The 21,684-nt window shown below is 39.3% G+C and overlaps 1 protein-coding gene and 1 pseudogene across 8 annotated transcripts in view; both read left to right on the top strand.

The window, feature by feature from the left end:
* The window catches only part of Prpsap2 (phosphoribosyl pyrophosphate synthetase associated protein 2), a 69,175-nt gene that overhangs the window by 21,063 nt on the left and 26,428 nt on the right, over positions 1-21,684 (top strand). For 4 of the 8 annotated variants that reach the window (XM_004868754.3, XM_004868757.3, XM_087203900.1 and 1 more), the window contains 4 exons: positions 5,863-6,011; positions 6,688-6,758; positions 11,606-11,752; positions 14,136-14,537. In XM_004868754.3, the coding sequence (XP_004868811.1) occupies positions 5,863-6,011; positions 6,688-6,758; positions 11,606-11,752; positions 14,136-14,294 (526 nt within the window). In that variant the 3' untranslated portion in view covers positions 14,295-14,537. Of the gene's footprint in view, positions 1-5,862; positions 6,012-6,687; positions 6,759-11,605; positions 11,753-14,135; positions 14,538-21,684 lie in introns of those variants that run through there. The other 4 variants (XM_087203899.1, XM_087203897.1, XM_087203898.1 and 1 more) reach the window with 1 other exon arrangement.
* Positions 6,765-11,599, top strand: LOC110346454 (Y-box-binding protein 1 pseudogene; annotated as a pseudogene).

Below are 21,684 nucleotides of genomic sequence, written 5' to 3'. Positions count from 1 at the left end.
ACTTCACTTATTACATGAATGTTTTAATTTCCTCCTTTTTTTCCCCCACAATCCCAGTCTGACTGCTAGTCATATTTCTAGACCAGAGCCAGCTGATTGAAGCATACCACTCCTCACATCCCTTACTTCCAGGTAGGCAGCTGCTTATTGGCCCTCAGATGTGGTACATAAAATACTGATGGATATACTTTGTAGTTGTTTACTGCCTCTAGGCAAAATGATTCAGTAATTTATTAACAGAATTGTATCTAGGCAAGAAGCCACTTGTTTGTATTTGTTCAAAGATAACGTTTTACAAAAGGAAGCACCTGAGGTATATAGAGCTGTAGAACTATTGGATATGGAGAGCAGAATATAATCATTTTAAACTTTACAATTCACTGGCATTTAGTGTATTCAGACACCCTGTACCCATTAAAAATCACTCCCTGTCCCTTCTCCCTCCCCTGTTCTTGGCAACCACCCATCTCTTCTCTGCCTCACTGGTTTGCCTGTTCTGAGTGTCTCATGTAAGTAGAGTCTCACCTCTGTGGCCTTCTGTGACTGGATTGTGTCACTTAGCATCCTGTCCTCAAGGTTCATCCACCCCATAGTATGTGTCAGCACTGCACTCCTGGTTTCATTCATAAATCTTGGAGACTCTTTCCTATTAGTGCTCTCCTGCCTGAGCCTCTGGTCGCTGCTGGGGACAGTAACTACCAGCTGAGTTGATATCAAAACAGCTTTTCAATTTAATTTAATTTTAATTTTTAATTTAAACAGCCTCATATTTGAAACTAAATCAAGTAAAATGGGTTTTCTGACCCACTGGAATTAAGAAAAATTCTTGTAACAGAATAGTAACTAAACAACACAACTCTAGTTAACCAAATGGGTTGAAGAAGAAATCAAAAAGGAAATTAGGAAGTATTCAGAACTGAATGAAAATGAAAACATATCACAATTTGTTATATGCTGCTAAACTCTGTAGGGAGAAATCTGTAGAACTAAATACCTTATTAGAAAAGAAGATCTCAAACCAGTGCGTGATCTCAGCTTTCACCTTAAGACATTAGAAAAAGAAGAGCAAATTGAGACCAAAGTGAGGCTATGGTGTAGCTCAGTGGAAGAGCACTTGCCCGACATACACAACGACCTGGGTTCAATCCTTGACATCACAAAAACAAATATACATATAAATCCCAAAGTAAACTAAGGAAGGAAATAATAAAGATTAAAGCATAAATCAGTGACCCCATATAGAAAAGCAATGAAAGCTGAAATCCAATTCTTTGAGAATAAAATTGATAACCCTTTATCCAGACTGGTCAGGGGAAGAAGAAGACACTGACCAGTATCAGACATCACCACAAATTGTACAGTTATTAAAAGAGTAATAAAGGAGTTTTATAACAACTTTATGCTAGTAAATTCCACAATTTAGATGAAATGGGAAAATTGCTTAAAAGACATATAGTTACCAAGGTTAATTCAAGAAGAACAAGGTAACCTGAATAGCCTTGTATCTATTAAGGAAATGAAATTGAAAACCTTTCCATGAAGGGGAAAAAAAAGTTTTTTATTTGCAATGTTAGGGATCAAACCCAGGGTCTCGCACATGTTACACCACTGAGTTACACCCTCAGGATCTCCCAGAAAGGAAATTCAGTGATGAATTGTACCAAACATTTAAGAAATAATGCTAATTGATCCAGGTGTAATAGCATGCCTATAATCCCAGCACTCTTGAGAGGCTGAGGCAGGAATACTGTAGCCTGGACAACTTAGTAAGACCGTATCTCAAAATAAAAATATTTTTTAAAATAATAACAACCCTACATACACTCTTTCAGAAAATTAATACTTTTGTACTCATTCTATGAGGTCATCATTACCCTAGTAGCAACAGCAGAAACAGACATCCAAGAAATCTACAGACTAATATCCCTTACAAACATAGATGTAAAAATCCAAAGCATCATTTTAGCAAATCAAATCCAATAATATGTAAAAGGTTAATAGATCATGACCATTTTGAGGTATCCCAGGAATGTGAGGCTGGTTTAACATTTTTTTTAAAAAAATCAGTAAATAGGGAATGCAAATCAAATCGGTGTTGAGAGTCTGTCTCACTATAGTCAGGATGGCTGTCATTAAGAAGACAAACCATGAGTGCTGGCAAGGATGTAGGGGAAGAGAAGTCCTTTTTTACTGCTGATGCGAATGTAAATTAGTACAGCCATTATGGAATTTGCTCAAAAAACTAAAAATACATGAGCCAAAATAAACCTCTTTTAAAAACTAAAAATAGAGCTACCATTTGATCCAGCTATACCACCCCTTGGTGTATACCCAGAGCATTTAAAGTCAACTTACTGTAGGGATACCTGCATACCCATGTTATTGGTCACAATTCACAATAGCCAAGATGTAGAAACAGCCTCGGCACACATCAGCAGATGAATGGTTGAAGAAAATGTGTTATGTGTATACAATGGAGTATTAACTCAGCCATAAGAAGCATAAAATTCTGTCATTTGCAAAAAAAATAAATAGATCTAGAGATTATCATGTTGAGCAAAATAAGCCAGACTCAAGTATCGAATGTTCCCCCTAATATATGGACTCTAAAAAAGATTACCAGAAAGTAGAAAGGAAACTATTGTTAGACAAGAGGGAGGCGTGAGGGCAGGATGGATATGAGCAAAATACATTGTATGCATTGAAACTCCCCCAAAAATGTGAAACTAGAGGAAAAGGGAGGGAAGGGAGGTGAAGATGATCTAAGTATGTATTATGCACAAATCTGCCAAAATGAAACCCATTAATCTGCACAGAATGAAAAACCCAAAAAAACAAAAAATTCATTCTTATACCATGTAAGTAAACATGGCCCCAAAAAAGAGTATGACCCTGATTTTGAAATATTAAAATCAGTATCTGTACTAGCTGTGTTGTGAACCAAAAATGAAAAAAATATCATTATCACAGTAGACTAAAAAAACATTTGACACAATTCAGCTTCTATTCCTGATCAAAACTAAGCAAACTAAGTATAGAACTTCCTCATCTGGTAAAAAAAGTCTGAAAAAACATGAGCTAACACCACGCTTAATGGTGAACGACCACTTGCTTCCCTCTGAGATCAGAACCAAGGCAAGGATGTCTAGTCTTCCTACTTCGGTTCAGCTTTGTACTAGAGCTTTTGGATAGTACAATTAAAAATATAATAATAATAAATCTAGTATAGAAAGAAAGTAAAACAAACCCACTTTGTAAATGACTTGATCATTTATATAGAAAATATTACAAAATATACCAAAATGTGATTAGGGCTAATAAATCAGACACACAAGGTTTCAGGGTAAAGATCAGTATACAAAAATCAATTTATTCCTGTATTAGGACTAATAAATCAGACTCGCAAGGTTTCAGGGTAAAGATCAGTATACAAAAATCAATTTATTCCTGTATTCCAGCAACAGATAACTGCAAATTGAAATGAGAAAACAAAACCATTCAAATTGCTTCAAGGAAGTCACACAAACAGGAATAAACTGAAGAAAAGATGTATAAGACCTATATACTGAAGACTATAACATATTGCTGAGAGACACGAAACAGGACCTCAATTGATGGAGATACCTTGTTCATGGATTGAAAGACCTGTATTGTTAAAATGGCATTTCTCCCCAGATTGATTAATAGAACCAACACTATTCCAGTCAAAATGTTAGGAGACTTTTTTTTTTTTTGTAAAAATGATAATATGGTTGTAAAGCTCATATAGAAATGCCCAGAACCTAGAGTAGCCAGCACAGCTTTGAAAAAGAGCAAAGTCAAAAATCTGTCTGAATTCAACTTACTATAAAGCTGCAGCAGCCATAATGGTGTGGTATTGGGATAAAGACACAAAAGTAAGAACAGAAGAGATTCCAAAAACAGACCCACATATAACTAGAAACTGATTTTCAACACAGATCCAAAAGGTAATACAATGGAGATTTTTAAAGAAATTATACTAGAATAATTGAATATTTGTGTACAAAATAATTTTGCTGGGAGTGGTGCCACACACCTGTAATCCCAGCACCTGGGAGGCTGAGACAGGAGGATTGCCTCGAGTTCAAGGCCAGCCTGAACTACATAGTGAAACCCTGTGTAAAAAAAAAAAAAATTTTTAAGACCAGGGATTTAGCTCAGTGGTTCTCCTGCCTGCCTCACAAGCACAAGGTCCCAAGTTCGATCCCCGGTACCAAAAAAAAAAAACAAAACAAAAAACATTGAGCCATATTTCACAGCACACACAAAAAATTAACTTAAAATGAATAATAAAATGTAAAACTTATGTAAAATAGATGTTGAGTTGGCAAAATGGTCTTACATTTTGTAGTGCTGGGGATCAAACTCATGGCATGCTAGGCAAGTGCCTCACTACTAACCTACATCCCCAGCCTCTCAGCAAAGATTCTTTATGACAACAAAAGAATAATTTGTAAGAAATTAGTCAGTTGGACTTCATCAGAATTTAAAACTACTCTCTAGAAGTCATTAAGAGAATGAAAGGAAAAGATACCAATTGGAAGAAATTATAGGCATATATCTGATAAAGAAATTCTATTCAGAATACATAAAGAATTCTGACAACTTCCTAAGGGAACAAACAACCAAATTAAACTGGCAAAGGATAAACAAACCTTTTAAGAGAGACTATTTGGCAAATAAACATGACAAATTGCTCAATACCTTTAGGAAGATCCAAATTAAAACTATGAAATACCACTGTACACCTTTGGAATGGATTGTATTAAAATGACTACCAAATGTTGCTGAGGGGGAACTAGAACTCACAGCTTATGGAATATAATATGATATAACAACTATGGAAAAAAGATTGGTTTTTTTTTTAAGAGTTAAATACATCCCTACTATTATGATATAGTCATTGTACTCTTAGTTTTTAACCCAGGAGAAAGGAAAGCATATTCCCATACACAGATCTGTATATAATTGTTCATAGAATCTTTATTTACAAAAAAACAAAACTATCAACAAGTTGAGTAAACTTTGATATATTCAAACTGGAATTTTACTTAGCAATGAAAAGGAATGAACTATTGATAGTATAACGCGGATGAATCTCCAAAACACTTCGTTGAAGGAAAGAATTTACACACCAAAAAATACATATCCTATGATTCTATTTATATGAGATTCTAGAAAAGATAAAACTGATATGAAGCAAATCGGGCCAGGGATGTAGCTCAGTGGTGCTGTGCCTGCCTGGCAAGCACGTGCAAGGTCCTGAGTCAATTCCCGGTACTGGGGGAAAAAAAAGGAAAGCAAATCGGTAGTATCCTGGGGCTGGACAGAAATTTCAAAAGGGCACAAGAATATACTCAAGGTATGTTTGTTTTCACTGCGCTAATGCTTTATGGGCACATATGCATAACAGAACTTACAAAATTATGCCTTTTGAGTAAGCACAGGTTCCTGTATCTTTTATACCTCCATAAAATTATTTTTAAATTAATGCTTACTACTTTGAGAAGTATTTTGTGCACTGTATGCAGTTGATTCTCAAAGGTAGGTAGCATTAGCAATTATAGGAGAGGAAACAGGCCTAATGTGTTCAGGCTCTCAGCAGACTGATTGCAGAACAGGCCAGGCTGCCACTGACCCTTGTTACCCATGGCTAGAGGGACATACTTGTCATGTGAGCTCTTTACACTTAGTCATGGATCTAAGATTTTGAGGTTACTTTATGCTTTTTTCACTTTTTTTGTGGGGGGGCTGCATTTCACAATTTTTAATTACACATAGCACAACCCCCACCCCACCATCCCCTGCACAGAGCTTTGATTTTTGTGTCCTTTCCCTTAGGGCCCAGTCTTTTGCAGAGCGCCTTCGCCTGGGGATCGCAGTGATTCATGGCGAAGCGCAGGATGCTGAGTCAGACTTGGTGGATGGACGGCACTCCCCACCCATGGTCAAGAGTGTGGCTGCCATCCACCCCAGCCTGGAGATCCCCAGTAAGTGTGCCCAACACCTCTTTCAGCTTTCCTCTGGTCGTAAAGCTAAACTGTGAGGGAGTTTTTGTTTTTTTTTATGTGAACTTTTTTCTTTTTCTGAGTTAGCAAAAAAATGATTAATTCCCCATGTAGCTGTGAGCCTGTGAAATCAAATACTTTTTGTAAGTCCGTGCTTCCAAAATACAATGGTGGGACAGATAACAGACCAGACATTCCCACTCTAAAATGGAGAAATAGGCAAAAAGAAAGGATGGCAGGTCCTGACCCAAAAATCTGACAAGGCAAACAGCATCACACTGTAAGCCTCCAGAACAACTCTGCTGACTCTCTCCCACCTTCCAGACACTGGGGTAGGGTTTGGACCCACCAGGCTCTGGATAGCTCCTCTCCCTTTGCTGGATGCAGTCCCTGGAGTCTTTCTTATACCTTGGAGTCTCAGAACTAGCCCTGCCCCCACACCTTGTCTACGTTTTGCTTTTAGGGGACAGCTTTCAATCTGTCACCATTAGGTATCATGTTTGCTTTGCATTTTTCAGAATTGCCCTTTATCAGATTAAGGAAGTTACCCTATCTTCCTAGTTTGTTGGGACTTAAAATCATTAGATATTAACTTCTTAAAGGCTTTGTTTTACTTTTTAATATAGAAATTTTAGTGTATGTGTTTTATCCTGACCAGTGCTGATTCCTAAAGAAAAGCCCCCAATCACTGTTGTTGGCGATGTTGGAGGAAGGATTGCCATCATTGTGGTATGTAGACCTTTTTACTTTTATTCATGTTAATACCATTGTTACTCTGTTGGCTGACTTATTAATGTATTAATGATGTACATGTAAAAGGCCTGGGGATAATCAATAGCCAGGTAAGTCCTCATGTAAGTCGGTTCCTGTTGCAAGATGTTTATTTTGTCCCACAAGTTGAAAAATGCGGTATCATTAGTTTATTAAAAACCGGCAACTACTTAACTAAATTTTGTGCAACTGTTTGATGGTCATAATGTAGGAAATTGTTTTATGATAATAAAAGTAGAGTATAAAGTTGGTTATAACTTTTAAAACACGCATCAGGACTAGGGATATGTAGCTCAGTGGTCAAGCACATGCTTAGCATGCATGAAGCCCTGGGTTACATCCCCAGCGCTGCAGTAAAACAAAACAGATCAGTCACACATCATAAAACCAGTGCACAAAAAGGGTTCATTTGCTGCTTGCAACATGAAGTCTAGAATGAATTCCTGTGTACTTCCTGCTCCACTTGAGAGACCACATGTGTCTGGAAGCCTACAAGCCTTCTGTAGGCATTTCCTCATCTCTTTCTTCCCCCATCCCCTCAGAGGTTGTCACTAGCCTGAGAACGGTCCATTCTTATCCTTGCTTACCTTGATAGTCTACCATTAATGAACGTGTGTGTGTGTGTGTGTGTGTGTGTGTCCATGTCCATGTCTCTACATGCTGTTTTACTTTGCTTGTTTTGATGTTTATACACTTCTGTGTACTTTGCAGCTTCTTTAACACTGTTGCTGAGATTTGCTACATAGTGACATATAGTTGCCCATTATTCTTTCTCACTGTTGGATGGTGTTCCATGGTCTTTCACACAGCTGATTTCTTTCTCCTCCTAGCATTGAACATACAGTGTTTTCTGTTTCTAAGTAATACTTCTTTGAACATGCTTGTGCTTATTTTGTGGTGCATCCTGTGAGGGTTTCTGGGTATCTGGGGTGCAGTTGTTGGATTTGAAGATCCACACTTTTACAGCCTCACTGACTGTGGCCAGGTATTTTCAAAGCGATGATGACAGTGTCTCAAGCTTCATACTGGGTGCCCCATGTTTCCTAGTGCTTGTTGATTTTGTTTGTACCTTTTCCCATGTCATCCCTACAGGGTAATAGCTGTCCATTAATTTATTCTTTAATTTGCAAAGTCTGCAGTAACAGTATGGTATAGATTCAGTAGTACTTTTTTCTTCCTTTCTATTGCAACTGCAGTTTTTAGAAAGTCCTTTTTATTTTGAAATAATTGTAGAGTCACAGGAAGTAGGAAAAAGATGTGCAAGGAGATTCTGCATGCTCTTGACCCCACATCCTTTGTCAGTTGAGCTGTGGAACAGTAACAACTTGGAGGTCACAGTGCCACAAGTCACAGGGCTCATTTACTTTCTTAAATTTTTATTTATTTATTTTTTTAGTGTGTGGGAGTTGAACACAGCTTATTTAGATAGTGCCAGTTATATGTCCTCTGTGCATGTGTGAACTTGTGCATGTCTTGTCTTGTGTGTATGCACATTGCCACCACTGCAGTCAGGGTATGGAGCTGTCTTGTCACCTAGACCTCTGTCATGTTACCCCATTGTAGCTGCACTCCACTCCACTTAATCCAATTACTACCAAACATGAATCTGTCCTTTGTCTTCATAACTCTCACTTCCATAATGTCGTATCCATGGAATATATAGTCTTTAACCTTTTTAAGTAGTTTTCACTTAGCATGATTCCCTTGGGATCACTCCACATTGTTTTGTATAGTAATAATTGGTTTCTTTTAATTGCTGAGCAGTATTTCATGATATAGCGATACCATAGTTTGTTTCTTAAAGGACATTTGAGTCATTTCCAGTTTTCAGCTATTATAAATAAAACTGCTGTGCATTTCCATGTATAGGTTTTTAGATGAATAGAGTTTTAATTTCTCTGGTTTGTCTACAAGTTTAATTGTTAGTTTAGATGGTGGTTGCAAGTTTAGTCTCATAAGAAACTGAGACTGGGGCCAGGGGGTTAGCTCAGTGGTTCCACCGCCTGCCTCAAAAGCACAAGGACCTGAGTTCGATCCCTGGTACCAAAAAAAAAAAGAAACTGTGAGACTGTTTTCTAGAATTGCTGTACTGTTTTACCAGTAGTATTTTTAAAAATAGGTAGATATATCATAATATATTGGTGTACATTTGAAATAGTAATATATGTATGTAAAATAAACTTGAATGTTTATTCAACTATACAGTACTTGATACCGTAATGAATTTAAAAGAATCTTGGGAGCCTGGGAATCTGATCTGTATATTGGAAAGCACTGAACAATGTACTTTAGTATTAAATAATCAGCTGGGCTCAGTGACACACATCTATACTCCCAGCCACTCAAGAGGCCAAGACAGGAAGATCCCCTGAGCTCAGGAGTTCGTGAACAGCTTAGGCAACATAGCAAGATCCAAGATCCTGTCTTAAAAAAAAGAAAACACGCCTGCTCTGCAAGCGCAAGGACCTGAGTTCAATCCCCAGTGCCAAAAGAAAACAAAATGAAACACAATATAATCATCATTGGTTTTACCACTGTAAGAATATATGCAAAATGTATATTTCTTATATTTTCACAGAAGAAAATTTGGAAAATAAAAAACTGGGAGAAAGAGCCATAGTTCCATTGCTCCAAAGTCAGAAGCATCTTCTAACAATTTTTCTATTCATTTAAAAAAAAATAAGACCTGGCAGATGTTCCTGAAGCACCTACATTCTGGTTAGTCAGGTGCTGGGCTGAAAACAGCACTCACCCAGGGAGCCTGAGACACTAGGGAGCCAGCCCTGGCAGTGGCAGGTGCCATGAGGGAGGAGGCTCATGGGAGAGACCTGGAGGGACACCATGAGGTCCTGGTGACAGAGACATGCCACCATGCAGTTTACATGTATTAAAACTGAATGGAGTGGGCACAAAGAGTGGACCCCAGAGAGCCCTGAGCAGCCCCACCGCCACTGCCGGCCTAGTTACCATCACATCCCGGGAGGAGCCGCAGCTGCCGCAGCCGGCCCCAGTCACCATCACCGCAACCATGAGCAGCAAGGCCTAGACCAAGGCCCGCCCACCGCTTCCGCCCTCAGCACTGCAAACACCAAGCCCAGCACCACTGGCAGCAGCACAGCAGTTCAGGGAGCAGCTCCCCAGGCAGTCTCACATCCAGCGCAGCCTGCCAGCAGGGACAAGACAAGAAGGTCATCCCAACGAAGCTTTTGGGAACAGTAAAATGGTTCAGTGTAAGAAACGGATATGGTTTCATCAACAGGAATGACATCAAGGAAGATGTATTTGTACATGAGACAGCCATAAAGAAAAATAACCCCAGGAAGTACCTTTGCAGTGTAGGAGATGGAGAGACTGGAGTTTGATGTTGTTGAAGGAGAAAAGGGTGCGGAGGCAGCAAATGTTACAGGCCCTGGTGGAGTTCCAGTTCAAGGCAGTAAATAGGCAGCAGACCATAACCATTATAGATGCTATCCACGTCATAGGGGTCCTCCGTGCAATTACTAGTAGAATTACCAGAAGAGTGAAAGTGGGAAAAAGAATGAGGGATCAGAGAGCACTCCCGAAGGCCAGGCCCAACGATGCTGGCCCTACCGCACCACAGGCAAAGGTTCCCACCTTACTACATGCGGAGACCCTATGGTCATCCATCACAGTATTCCAACCCTCCTCTACAGGGAGAAGTGATGGAAGGTGCTGACAACCAGGGTGCAGAAGAACAAGGTAGACAAGTGAGACAGAATATGTATCGAGGTTATAGACCACGATTTCTCAGGGGCCATCCTCGCCAAAGACAGCCTTAGGGAGGATGGCAGTGAAGAGGATAAGGAAAATCAAGGAATTGAGACCTAAGGTCAGCAGCCACCTCAACGTCGGTACCCCTCACAACTTCAGTTACTGACGCAGACGCCCAGAGAACCCTAGACCACAAGATGCAAAGAGACAAAAGCAGCTGAGAATTCTTCAGCTCCCCAGGCTGAGCAGGGCGGGGCTGAGTAAATGCCGGCTTAACTTCCCTACCGTCATCTGGTTTAGTCATCCAGCAAGAAGAAATGAATATGAAATTCCAGCAATAAAAAAGGAACAAAAGATTGGGAACTGAAGACCTTCTTAAGTGCTTGCTTTTTGCCCATTGACCAGATAACTAGAACTCTCTGCGTTATCTATGCAGCATGGTGTTTTTATTATTTTTACCTAAAGACATCTCTTTTTGGTAATAACAAACGTGTTTTATAAAAAAGCCTTGTTTTTTTCAATACACCTTTAAAGGTTTTTAAATTGTTTCATGTCTGGTCAAGTTGAGATTTTTAAGAACTTCATTTTTAATTTGTAATAAAAGTTTACAACTTGATTTTTTTCAAAAAAAGTCAACAAACTGCAAGCACCTGTTAATAAAAGTCTTAAATAATTGTCAAAAAAAAACCTAAACAGGGGCCAGGGATTTAGCTCAGTGGCTCCACCGCCTGCCTTGAAAGCGCAAGGACCAGAGTTTGATCCCCAGTACCAAGAAAAAAACAACAACGATAAAAAACTAAACAAAAATTGGAAACAAAGTCTTTGTAAATAGGGAAGGGTGGAGGGGGTGAAGGGAGGGCAGGGAAATGGGGCAAAAATAAGAACCAAGATACATCACGTAAAGGTGCAAGATCCCAACGATGAATGCAACTGTATTTTATACCTAAAATGTACCAATAAACTTAATGGGAAAAAAAGTGAACAAATATTTGTCACAGTACATTTAGGCAGACCTTTCTGTTTCCTGATTGTCAAATCCCTCTTTGCAAATTGCTTTACCTGTGATTTGATAGGATGACATCATCGATGATGTGGACACCTTTCTCGCTGCAGCAGAGACCCTGAAGGAAAGAGGTGCATATAAGATCTTTGTGATGGCAACTCATGGTCTGTTATCTTCCGATGCCCCCCGGCTGATTGAAGAGTCTGCCATTGACGAGGTAATAGAGCCTGGCTGGGTGTGGGTGTAGCATCCCAGGCACTGGCACATCTGAGCACTTAGTTTCAGAATAGGTACAAGAGTGAGTTTATTTGTAGTTAAGATTATATTCAAAACATGAATTATACTTACATTTCATTGAATATAAGCTTCTGCCTCTACCACTTTTTTAAAAATAATAGCTAGCTAATTTGCTTGCTTGCTTGCTTGCTTGCTTGCTTTTCTTTCTTTCATTATTGGTACTGGGAATCAAACTCAGAACCTTGCACTTGCAAGGCAGGCGGTAGAACCACTGAGCTAAGTCCCCAGCCCAAAATAACACTTTATTGAGATACAGTTCACATACCATATAATTCAACAACTTAAAGAATACAGTCCCATGGTTGTTAGAATATTCCAAGTTGCGTGGTGATTACCACAGTTGATTTAAGAACATTTTCACCTGCTCCAAAATCTTCAGGGGTAGGGGACTGGGCAACCAACCCAGTGGCTGGGCACTCAACCACTGTCCTAGTCACTTACTTGCTGCTGAGACAAAATACCAGCAGTCACAACCTCAGTCTGTAGTCAGCTGTCTTCATGGCAGGATGGTGTGGCAGAAGAGAGAGTTGTTCATAGTATGACTGAGCACTGTGAAATGAATCCCAGGGAACCGATTCCTGTACAGCCCTTCTGGGTGCCTCAGGACACTCTTCTCATATGAAAACTTTACACCTTTGCTCCCTTGAGTTTATGAAAAGAGAGGTCTTGGTGATTCCTGACATGTCCTTATGCCACTTTTCCTATTTTCCCAATCCAGAATACTTGGCTTCATCTTAAAGCTAATCTTTTCAGGAACCAAATTTTCCTCTGTTCCATCGTTGCAGACTCTTTTTAGCAAAACTGAAAAATTTTAAATGAGCATTTTGCTCTTGGTTTTCAGTATAAAGCTGGCTAAAAGTTTCCAAAAATACCCATGCCACAACCTCAATGTTTAGCTGCCTTGAAATTTTCTCAGCCAATTTAATTAGTGTGCTACCCTTAATTTCAGTCTCCCACAAGTCTCCCACATCTCTTAGGATGTGAGCAAAATGTAGACAAATTTTCTGCCAGAATGTAACCACATGGTCTGGAGTTTGATTGCCAGTGTAGTCCTTCCCAACTGAAACTTCCTGAGCCTGGTCTATACAGTCTGCAATTGTATCTGCATTATGTTCTTCTGAGTTCTGACCAGAATAGCCCGTCAAGCTTGGCTTACAGTGTCCTTGAGCTTCTTTTCCACTTGGCATTTTAAACCTTTCCAAACTCCTCCCACAAACCAGTTCCAAAGACTTCTAAACCATATGATCAAGTAGCATCAAAGCTGTGACCCCACCCTTGATACCAAAATCTGTCTTAGTCATTTTCTCATTGCTGGGACAAAATACCCAATGTCCACAACTAAAAGGAGGAAAAGTTTATTTTTCTGCCATAGTTGGCTGGCTCCAAGGCAGGACAGTGTGGCAGAGGGGCATGGTGGAGGAGAGCTGCTCACAGTATGGTGATTGAGAAGAAGAGAAAGTCAAGGATGGAACTCTTTGAGTCAGGAAGGGAGATACACTCTTTGAATCACACCTACAGTGACCTGTCTCTTCCAGCCCCTAATAGTAAGTCAGCTGTAACACCCCATAATCCTATCACCTCTCAAAAACCCTGCCTATGATCCCATGAGGCTGTTGGGGGACATTTAGATATAAACCATAACAACCACTGAACTGCATTTCCAGCACTTTTTATTGTATGAATATGCCACATTTTGTCTCTTTGTTCATAAGTTGTTAGAAACTTGGGTTTTTTTCTATTTTTTGACTGTTATGAATAATGCTGCCGTGAACATTCATCTACAAGTTTTTGTGTGGACATATATTCTCTGTTCTCTTGGGTGTATATTCCTAGAAGATTGCAGTCTCACGTGGTTCCTCTCTATGTACACCTGCAGGACTGCCTGCCTGTTTTCCAAACCAGCTGCCCCAGTTCACAGTCCCACAGCAGTGCGTGGGGGTTTTGTTTTCTCCACATCCTCCTAACACTTGTTAACATCGGTCCTTTTGGCTCTAACTATCCTAGTGAGTGTGAGGTTATCATATCTTAACCTGGGATGCACACATAGCTTCACATTGATTGGAAATTTTGTTAAGACTGGGTAGACCCCTGTCCTCATGTAAAGTAGAACCTCAGAACTTTGCATCATATTCTCAGATCAACCCATGTGGCTTTATGGCTGTCTTGATTTTTGTTTTTTATTTTGTTTTTTGTGCTACTGGAGATTAAACTCAGGTCTTCACACATGCTGGGCAAGCATTCTACCCCAGTCCCTAAAGCTGCTTGACTTTCTGATGCTCCTGGGTTTTTCTCTTAATTCACAGGTGGTAGTTACCAATACAATCCCACATGAAATTCAGAAGCTTCAGTGCCCCAAGATCAAAACAGTGGATATCAGCATGATCTTGTCAGAAGCCATCCGGCGCATTCACAATGGGGAGTCCATGTCCTACCTTTTCAGAAACATAGGCTTAGATGACTAAACACCTTTCTGCTTTTAAAACTCTCATGGGCCAAACTGGAAGACTGGGCATTAATGCTTTGAGGTCATGCTGAACTGTGTACACATGACAGGAGCTGATTTGTTTGTTCCTCCCACTCCCTATACCCTCTCTTGCTGATTCCTATGAAGATAAACCAACTTTTTATGTCAGTTTGGGAATGTGTTTGGGGCAATTTTTATAAAAGAAAAACTATTCTCAAATAAAGTAAGTTAAGACCTGGTTGTTTTTAGTGTAACTAGTTTAAAAATAATACTTGGAATAAGATTTTTTTTTTTTAAGCTCACAATAGTCTTTTCCCAAAGTTGCTTAAGCCAAGTGTTCAAAAAAGTTAAAGAGATAAAATGGTCTATTACCTGGTATCTACAATCCAAAAGCCAAAAAGATTATATTATTGATTTCAATAAACGATGTTTTTAGAAGTGCTTTTATAGACAAGCATATGGAATACATGGTCATATTTATTTTCTACAACAAAAGAAGGAATAAAAATTGTGTTTGTGTGTTTTTTTAAAACTCTGTTTTGGCAGTTGTTTTATAACTAAAATAAAATGAAAACTAAATATACATGCTGTGGATGTGGAAATCTTCATCAGCTTAAGTTTTCTGAAATTTTACAGGGTGCTCATGGAATAGCACTCCCAGCCAGTCCAGGAAGGAAAAATTACAGGCTTTTTCACAAAGATGATTTTTTGTTCCAAAAACAAACCCTTAAATCCTTTCCTTCCAGGTGTGGATAGTGGTGCACTCCTGTAATCCCAGCACTCTCTGAGACTGAGGCAGAAGTATGGCAAGTTCATGCACAGCCTGGGCAATTTAGTAATTTAGCAAAACCCTGTCTAAAAAATTAAAAGCAAAACTGGTCTGGGGATCTAGCTCAGGGCAGAGACCCTGGGTTCAATCCCCAATACTACCACCAAAAAGAAAACTTTGCTTTTTACCTATTTTAGTCTTCATTAAAATAGCAGTCGATATACTGAAAATTAAGATTAGTCATTAGTTGTCAAACAAGGTTCTCAGCATCCCTCAATAACAGGACTAGAATTGGGGCAGGGGAGCTTGCTGGACCAGACCTGGTAACCCCTAGAAAACCAGAGCCTCCTCTCCTGGAATCTGACCCCTCCAGTGGTGTCTCCCCCCTCACTAATATGCCCAGCATCTAGCAACCCCATTTTACTATTAAAAAGACAGCTTCAGAAAAACGCCACATTTTCAAACTCTATTAATGATAGAGCTGTTAACTTTGAAACAGATCTTCCCTGCGTTTGTGACCCTTCTCCTAGAAACAGGAACCCTGGTCCTTATGGACAGGAAGGGCTCAGAGAAAGACATTGGCAGCTGCACTGTCTGGTGCAGCTCTGGTCAGCAATAGGTTGTCCCCAACTATTAATTACCGAATTTGGAAGAAGAACTTTAGGAGCAAAGTATTAACACCTGTGAGAGGAGCTAGCCTGTCATCAAGACAAAAAGGCTGAAGGAGCTGCTGCAGAAAATGACCTCTTTCCACACTGCTGTGGTTTGGCTGTTGCCTACCCTCTGCTTGAGCTACCATCTCACCGACCTCTTACAGACAGTAGAGGAAGCTGCCATGGAGTTTAGCTTTGGAACAAGTGATGGTGCTTGATGCACTTCATGCAGTGGCTTTCTGTTGGCACAGTGGTTCCCTCCACATCCTTGAACGGGGTAAGGTGTGGACAGTCCTTGTTCCAGTCCTTTGAGAGGAAATGTGTTTTCAAGCTTTTGAAGTAGGAAGTTTCTTCAAGTGGCCATCTCCCTTTAGTTTGGACCTCCATAATGTTTCTCCATGTATCTTCCACAAAGCCAAGTTTACAGAAGAGAAGTGAGAACATATGTGTGAGAGTTTGCTTCTGGATAATGAACTTGTGGCAAAGCTGGGAACCTTCCAACCCACACGGTCATATTGATAAACTCCTGTGAAGACAAACACCAGGAGGAACCCACAGCCTGACATGGTTAGAGTGGAGGGAGCAAAGGAAGAGCCACCCTTCTGTTGGGGTCAGTGGAGAAGGAGGAGGAACAGGCGCCCAGGCGCTGAGGCCAATGGTGCGTGAGAGGTATTATGGCTATGTCCTAGTCTACTGCAGCTGGGGTAGGAGGACAGAGGCCCTTGAGGGCTATGTGGGAGGCTGGGGCCTGCTGTGTGCAGCGAAATATGATGATGGACTGAGAACCCACAGAAGCATTCCAAGGTGAAGAAGTCTCCCTACCACCCTCCCCTCGCAGAGGAAACCTTGGTGACCAGGTTTTCTGTGTGCCATACATAGGCTTTCCTTAGCCAGAGAAACAGCACTTTTCAGCCTGCTGTCTCCATGTAGTGGAAGGTCAGTGGGGAGTTGAGGCCAGAAATTCTGTATCCGTCTAGGCATGGTGGCATACACCTATAATCCCAGCTACTTGGGAGGCCAAGGCAGGATTGTGAATTTGAGTCAAGTTAGTGTGATCCTGTATCCAGACTGATAGGGATGGATGGATGCATGGATGGATGGATGGATGGAGGGAGGGAACTGTAGCTCAGCACTCTGGGTTCAATCCCCTGTACCAAGAAAAAGAAAAACTTCTGTAATAGAAAAAGGCCATTAGTTTTCTAGTTTTGACTGAGTTGCCTGGGAGCATCAAATACAGAATGTCACTGAGGGGCATAGATATATAGATGGATGGACAAATAAGCCCCAGTTCAGCCACTGCTCTGAGCCAGAGTTGTTCCTCATTTGACTCTCACCAACTCTTTGTTACCTCCAACATCTCACTATGACCAATCAAGCTTAGGATTCAGAATAAATTCCTGAATAAATTTCCTAGGCCTCTGATCTTTCTGATCATCTCCACCAAGCAGCCTGCTACCTCCTTGATGCAGAGTGTATTGCAGAGCTGGGAAACCACGTGGGCAGTTCCTGTCTTCTTTGGCTTGCCTCATTTTTCTCCCTTGATTTGAATCTTAATGTTGTTGAGTGGCCATCCTGCCTGCCCAGTCTTTGGATGATAATATTCATCCCTAAAAATTTCAGGTCGCCTGAGTGCCATGATACCTGGTAACAGAAGCTACCATTTATTGAGCACCACTGTATGCCAGCCGTTGTCCCAGCACATTGCCTTATTGTGCCTCATCACAGCATCCTGATTTCGTGTACAGGGAAACCAGCCCACAGGCAAAAGGCTTTTCCCACTGGTCAGCATCTGGATTTGAACCCAAGCCTGGGTTCAAACCTAATACCTTTCCTGTGCTTCTTCATGATGGCTATGTCCCTGCATTTGCATGAAAGTACTGCTTATTATGCAAATTGCATAAAGTATTATACACACTTATGTCAGGGCCTGATCAAGGTTGAACTCCACTAAATGGCACCTTTCAAGGTTGCTAACTTCGAATCATGCAGACTTATGCTAGCCTCCACCCTTAGTGCGATGTCTATGGGCAAAGTTTAATACATGATAGAAACTGTCAGTAACTTCTTAGAACAATTTAATATAAATTGAGGTATATTAGAATTCTACAGAGAAACAGAATCAATAGGAAATTTATACATAAAGAGAAAATTGGACAGAAACAGCAATAAACAAAGAGAGTGCCTCTTTAAGGAATTGGTTCACACAGATGGGCTGTAAAGTTCAATGTTGGCAGGGCTGGTGCAGGCTGGTGATGCAAGGAAGAGTTAATTGTCATAGTCACAAGTCCAAAGACAGAATGTATTCTGGGGACTCCAGTCTTTTAAAGCCTTCGACTGTTTGGATGTATTCTACTGTCATATGGGGAGGTAGGGTAACCCACATACTCAGTCTACTGATTTAAATGCTAATCATGTTTAAGAAATGCTTTCAGACCTGCATCTAGGCTAATTTGACCAAGTATTGAGTACTACAGCTTGGCCAAACTTGCACCATGAAATTAACCTTCACGTTAGGATATTAATTGTAATTCCCAGGGCAAACACTAAGAAAATAAGTAAAGAACACAGGGAAAAAAAAGAGGAAATCAAATGACAGACTAAAAAATACCCATGCAACCCAATAGAAGGAAGTAGCAGAAATGAAGTAAAAGAGTACAAGTGCTTCCTCATTAGTAAATATGTTAATGTAAATATATTGAACTATCTATGAGATTTGTATAGGGGCAAAGTAAATAGTAGCTTTGCTGAAACAGAAGCATATGTGTAAATAAGCTTGGGCTTCCAGTTACAAATTTTGTAATTTTTGTTATTATTTATATCATATAAAAAAGCACACAATAAACAAGTTGTACAGTCAAAAAAAAAAAATAGTATTGGCAGAATGATTTTTTAAATGACCAGTTATATGCTGTCTACAAGAGACTTGCTTTAACTCCAAAGACAGAAATAAGTTGGAAGTGAAAGTATTGTAGACAGCTAAGTTAGAAATATAGGCCAGTCAGTCAAGGGCAAGAAGTCAATGCAGAAGACAACTATGGCTAGAAGCACATTCACTGAAGGCCAGACTTCAAGATAAGGAGAAATGACTACACCCACATACTTCCCCCAAGGATAAACAGCAGTAATTGATATTCTAAATAGCCATCAATCACCTGGATGGGGCACCAAGACCTTAACCCAACACTTCAAGGAAAAATCCTTGTTCATTCCATGTATGGCTGCTATGTGACTTGCTTCCCCATTTGCTCCCCATGTAATCAATATTACATAAGCATCTATACTTTTAATCTTATTGGTTGACATAATTTTTTCCCACCTTGTACTCAACTTGTGATTTTCCATTGGATCAGTATTACTTAAGTGACTATACTTGTAATCTTATTAGTTGACTATAGTTTGTCCCCTCTCACTTTATACCCAACTCACCTTGTGACTCTGCTGGATAAAACTCCCTTGAGAAGCTAGGTCCCTGGGCAACCCACTTTCCAGGGCCCCTTCTATCTTTCTTAGGCAGAAGCTATCTTTCAATAAATTCTTCCTACTCTTAACCTCCATTGTTCCTAGAATTAATTCTCTGATTTTGGAGAACACAAACAGCGTTATCAGACATCTAGCAGGTTGAGAGTTATAATATTTCCTTGAAATTATTTAGAGGTCCATATATCATCTCTATATTATATGCCCTGTATTGAAAGGCTATAAAAGATATTTGATGCAAAGAATAACTTTTTTAAAAGTTAGAGGGACAGTATAATAATCAAAATAAGCTTTATAGGAAATACTGCTACAGGAGACAAGGCCATTATATAATGGTTAAAGGATCAGTCTTTCAAGAAGATATAATAATTATAGCTGGGCTGGGGATTTAGCTCAGTGGTTCCATCGCCTCCCTCGCAGGTGCAAGGTCCCGAGTTCAATCCCCAGTACCAAAAATAATAATAATAATAATTATAGATGCACCTAACTACAGAACCCCAAAATACACAAAAAACCAGTAGACTTGCAGGAACACAGAGTTCAACACCAGCAGTTGGAGAGAATTCAACATCCACTTTTTTTTTTTTGGTACTGCGGATTGAACTCGGGTCCTTGCATTTTCGAGGTAGGCGGCGGACCACTGAGCTAAATTCCTGGCCCCGGCATCCACTTTTAGTATGACAACTAGACAAAGACCAATAAGGAAATAAGTTATTTGAACATTATAAGCCAATTAGACATAATGGACATATATAAAACAATCCACCCAATAATAATAGAATATACCTTCTTTTCAGATGCACATGGAACATTCTCTGACAGATAACAGACTGAAAAGTCTCAGTAAATTTAAAAAGATTAGATTATTTAAATTATCACCTGTGACCACAGTGTAATGAAACAAATTAGTAACAGAAGGGAATATGGGAAATTCACCAATCCATAGAAAATTTTAAACATTCTCTGAAAGAGAAAATAGATCAAAGAAATCAGAAGATGAATTATAAAATACATTGGGATAAACAAAAATGAAACACAGATACCAAAGGTTATATGATAGAAGAAAGAGAAATTTGTAGCTAAAAATATATTTTAGCAGAAGAAAGACGTGAAATCAATAACCAAATTGTACACCTCAGAGAACTAAAAAAATAACAAACTAAAACCAGAGCTTAGAGAAGAAAGGAAATATCAAAGATTAGGGCCACAATAAGCAAAAAAATAGAAAAACAATAGGAAAATCAAAGAAACTAAAAAATAGGTTTTTTTAAGGTATAACTTTATTATTCACTAAACACATACATTATTAAAAAAATTAAAATTATTCAAAGAAAAGCAATGCAAGGGAAAAAAACTATAATAATATTCAAATACAATAGAGCTCAACCAAAGCAAAACTGAAAAGTACTTAAACATTTTTCCATATAATTTAAAAAATCTCAAGCTTTAACAAGACATCAAAGGATGTGATTTGTTTTAGAAAGATTTTCAAGACTAATATTGAACAAATAATGGTCTGGGAAAAAAATTCTAATTAGCTAGTAGACTCCACATAGGCCAAATTATTTAAACTTAAATTTCAATACAGTCATGTGACACGTGATGGAAATATAATCTGAGAAGTATGTTATTAGGAAGTTTCATCCATGTGTATTGCAAAGTACCACACAGAGAGCCAACTTCTAAGTGCAAACTGAGAAGGTATATGTCAATCATCTGTGATGGCCCCTTGATATTATCCAAATATGCAGTTAAACACAAGATACATGAGGCTACCACTGGCATAGCAGCACACTGTTTTACAGTAAACTCTTTTATGTAAGTAGGATTATGCTCTAAAGGATGAAAAGCACACCATGTTATGATAAGTACATAAAACAGAGTCATTTATCACACTCTCCAGTACTGTGTACGATACATAGTTGTATGTGCTTCTTCTGGAAACACACCCTTCCCTCCTTTGATCTCAGTGACTCTTCCTTCCCAACCCACTGATGAGCTCCACCCTAGTCTCTATCTACATCTCTTCCTATAGTTTTAAACACAATCTATATATGGAATCTTTCCAGATTCCAGCCTGTAACTCTGATCTCTCCCCTTACCCTCCTGCCACCCCTACCTCTTTGGACCTTTTCCTCCTATTTCAAATTATCAATTATTCATTTTAATCATTTTAATCCTTAATTACACTTTCAGTTTCTCACACTAGAGAAACTATTCGGTATTTATACACATGTCATATTTATTTCACTAAAGATGGCCTCAGTATGCATCCATTTAGCTATAAATGTCTCTAGTTTCTCATTCTTTATGTCTGAGTAGTACTCCATTTTATTTTTAAAAACTACATTTTCTTTATCCAGTTTCCAGTTGATGGGCACTTGGGCCGTTTCCAAGCTTTAGCTATTACAAACTGTGCTGCTATAAACATGGGTGCACATATATCTCTGTGGTATGATTCTTTTAATTCTTTTGGGAAGATAACCAGC

Source organism: Heterocephalus glaber, unplaced genomic scaffold (genome assembly GCF_053883595.1).
Source record: "Heterocephalus glaber isolate CG9 unplaced genomic scaffold, H.glaber_assembly_v1.0 deba00001813, whole genome shotgun sequence".
NCBI lineage: Eukaryota > Metazoa > Chordata > Mammalia > Rodentia > Bathyergidae > Heterocephalus > Heterocephalus glaber.
This window is presented reverse-complemented; position numbering and strand designations above follow the sequence as displayed.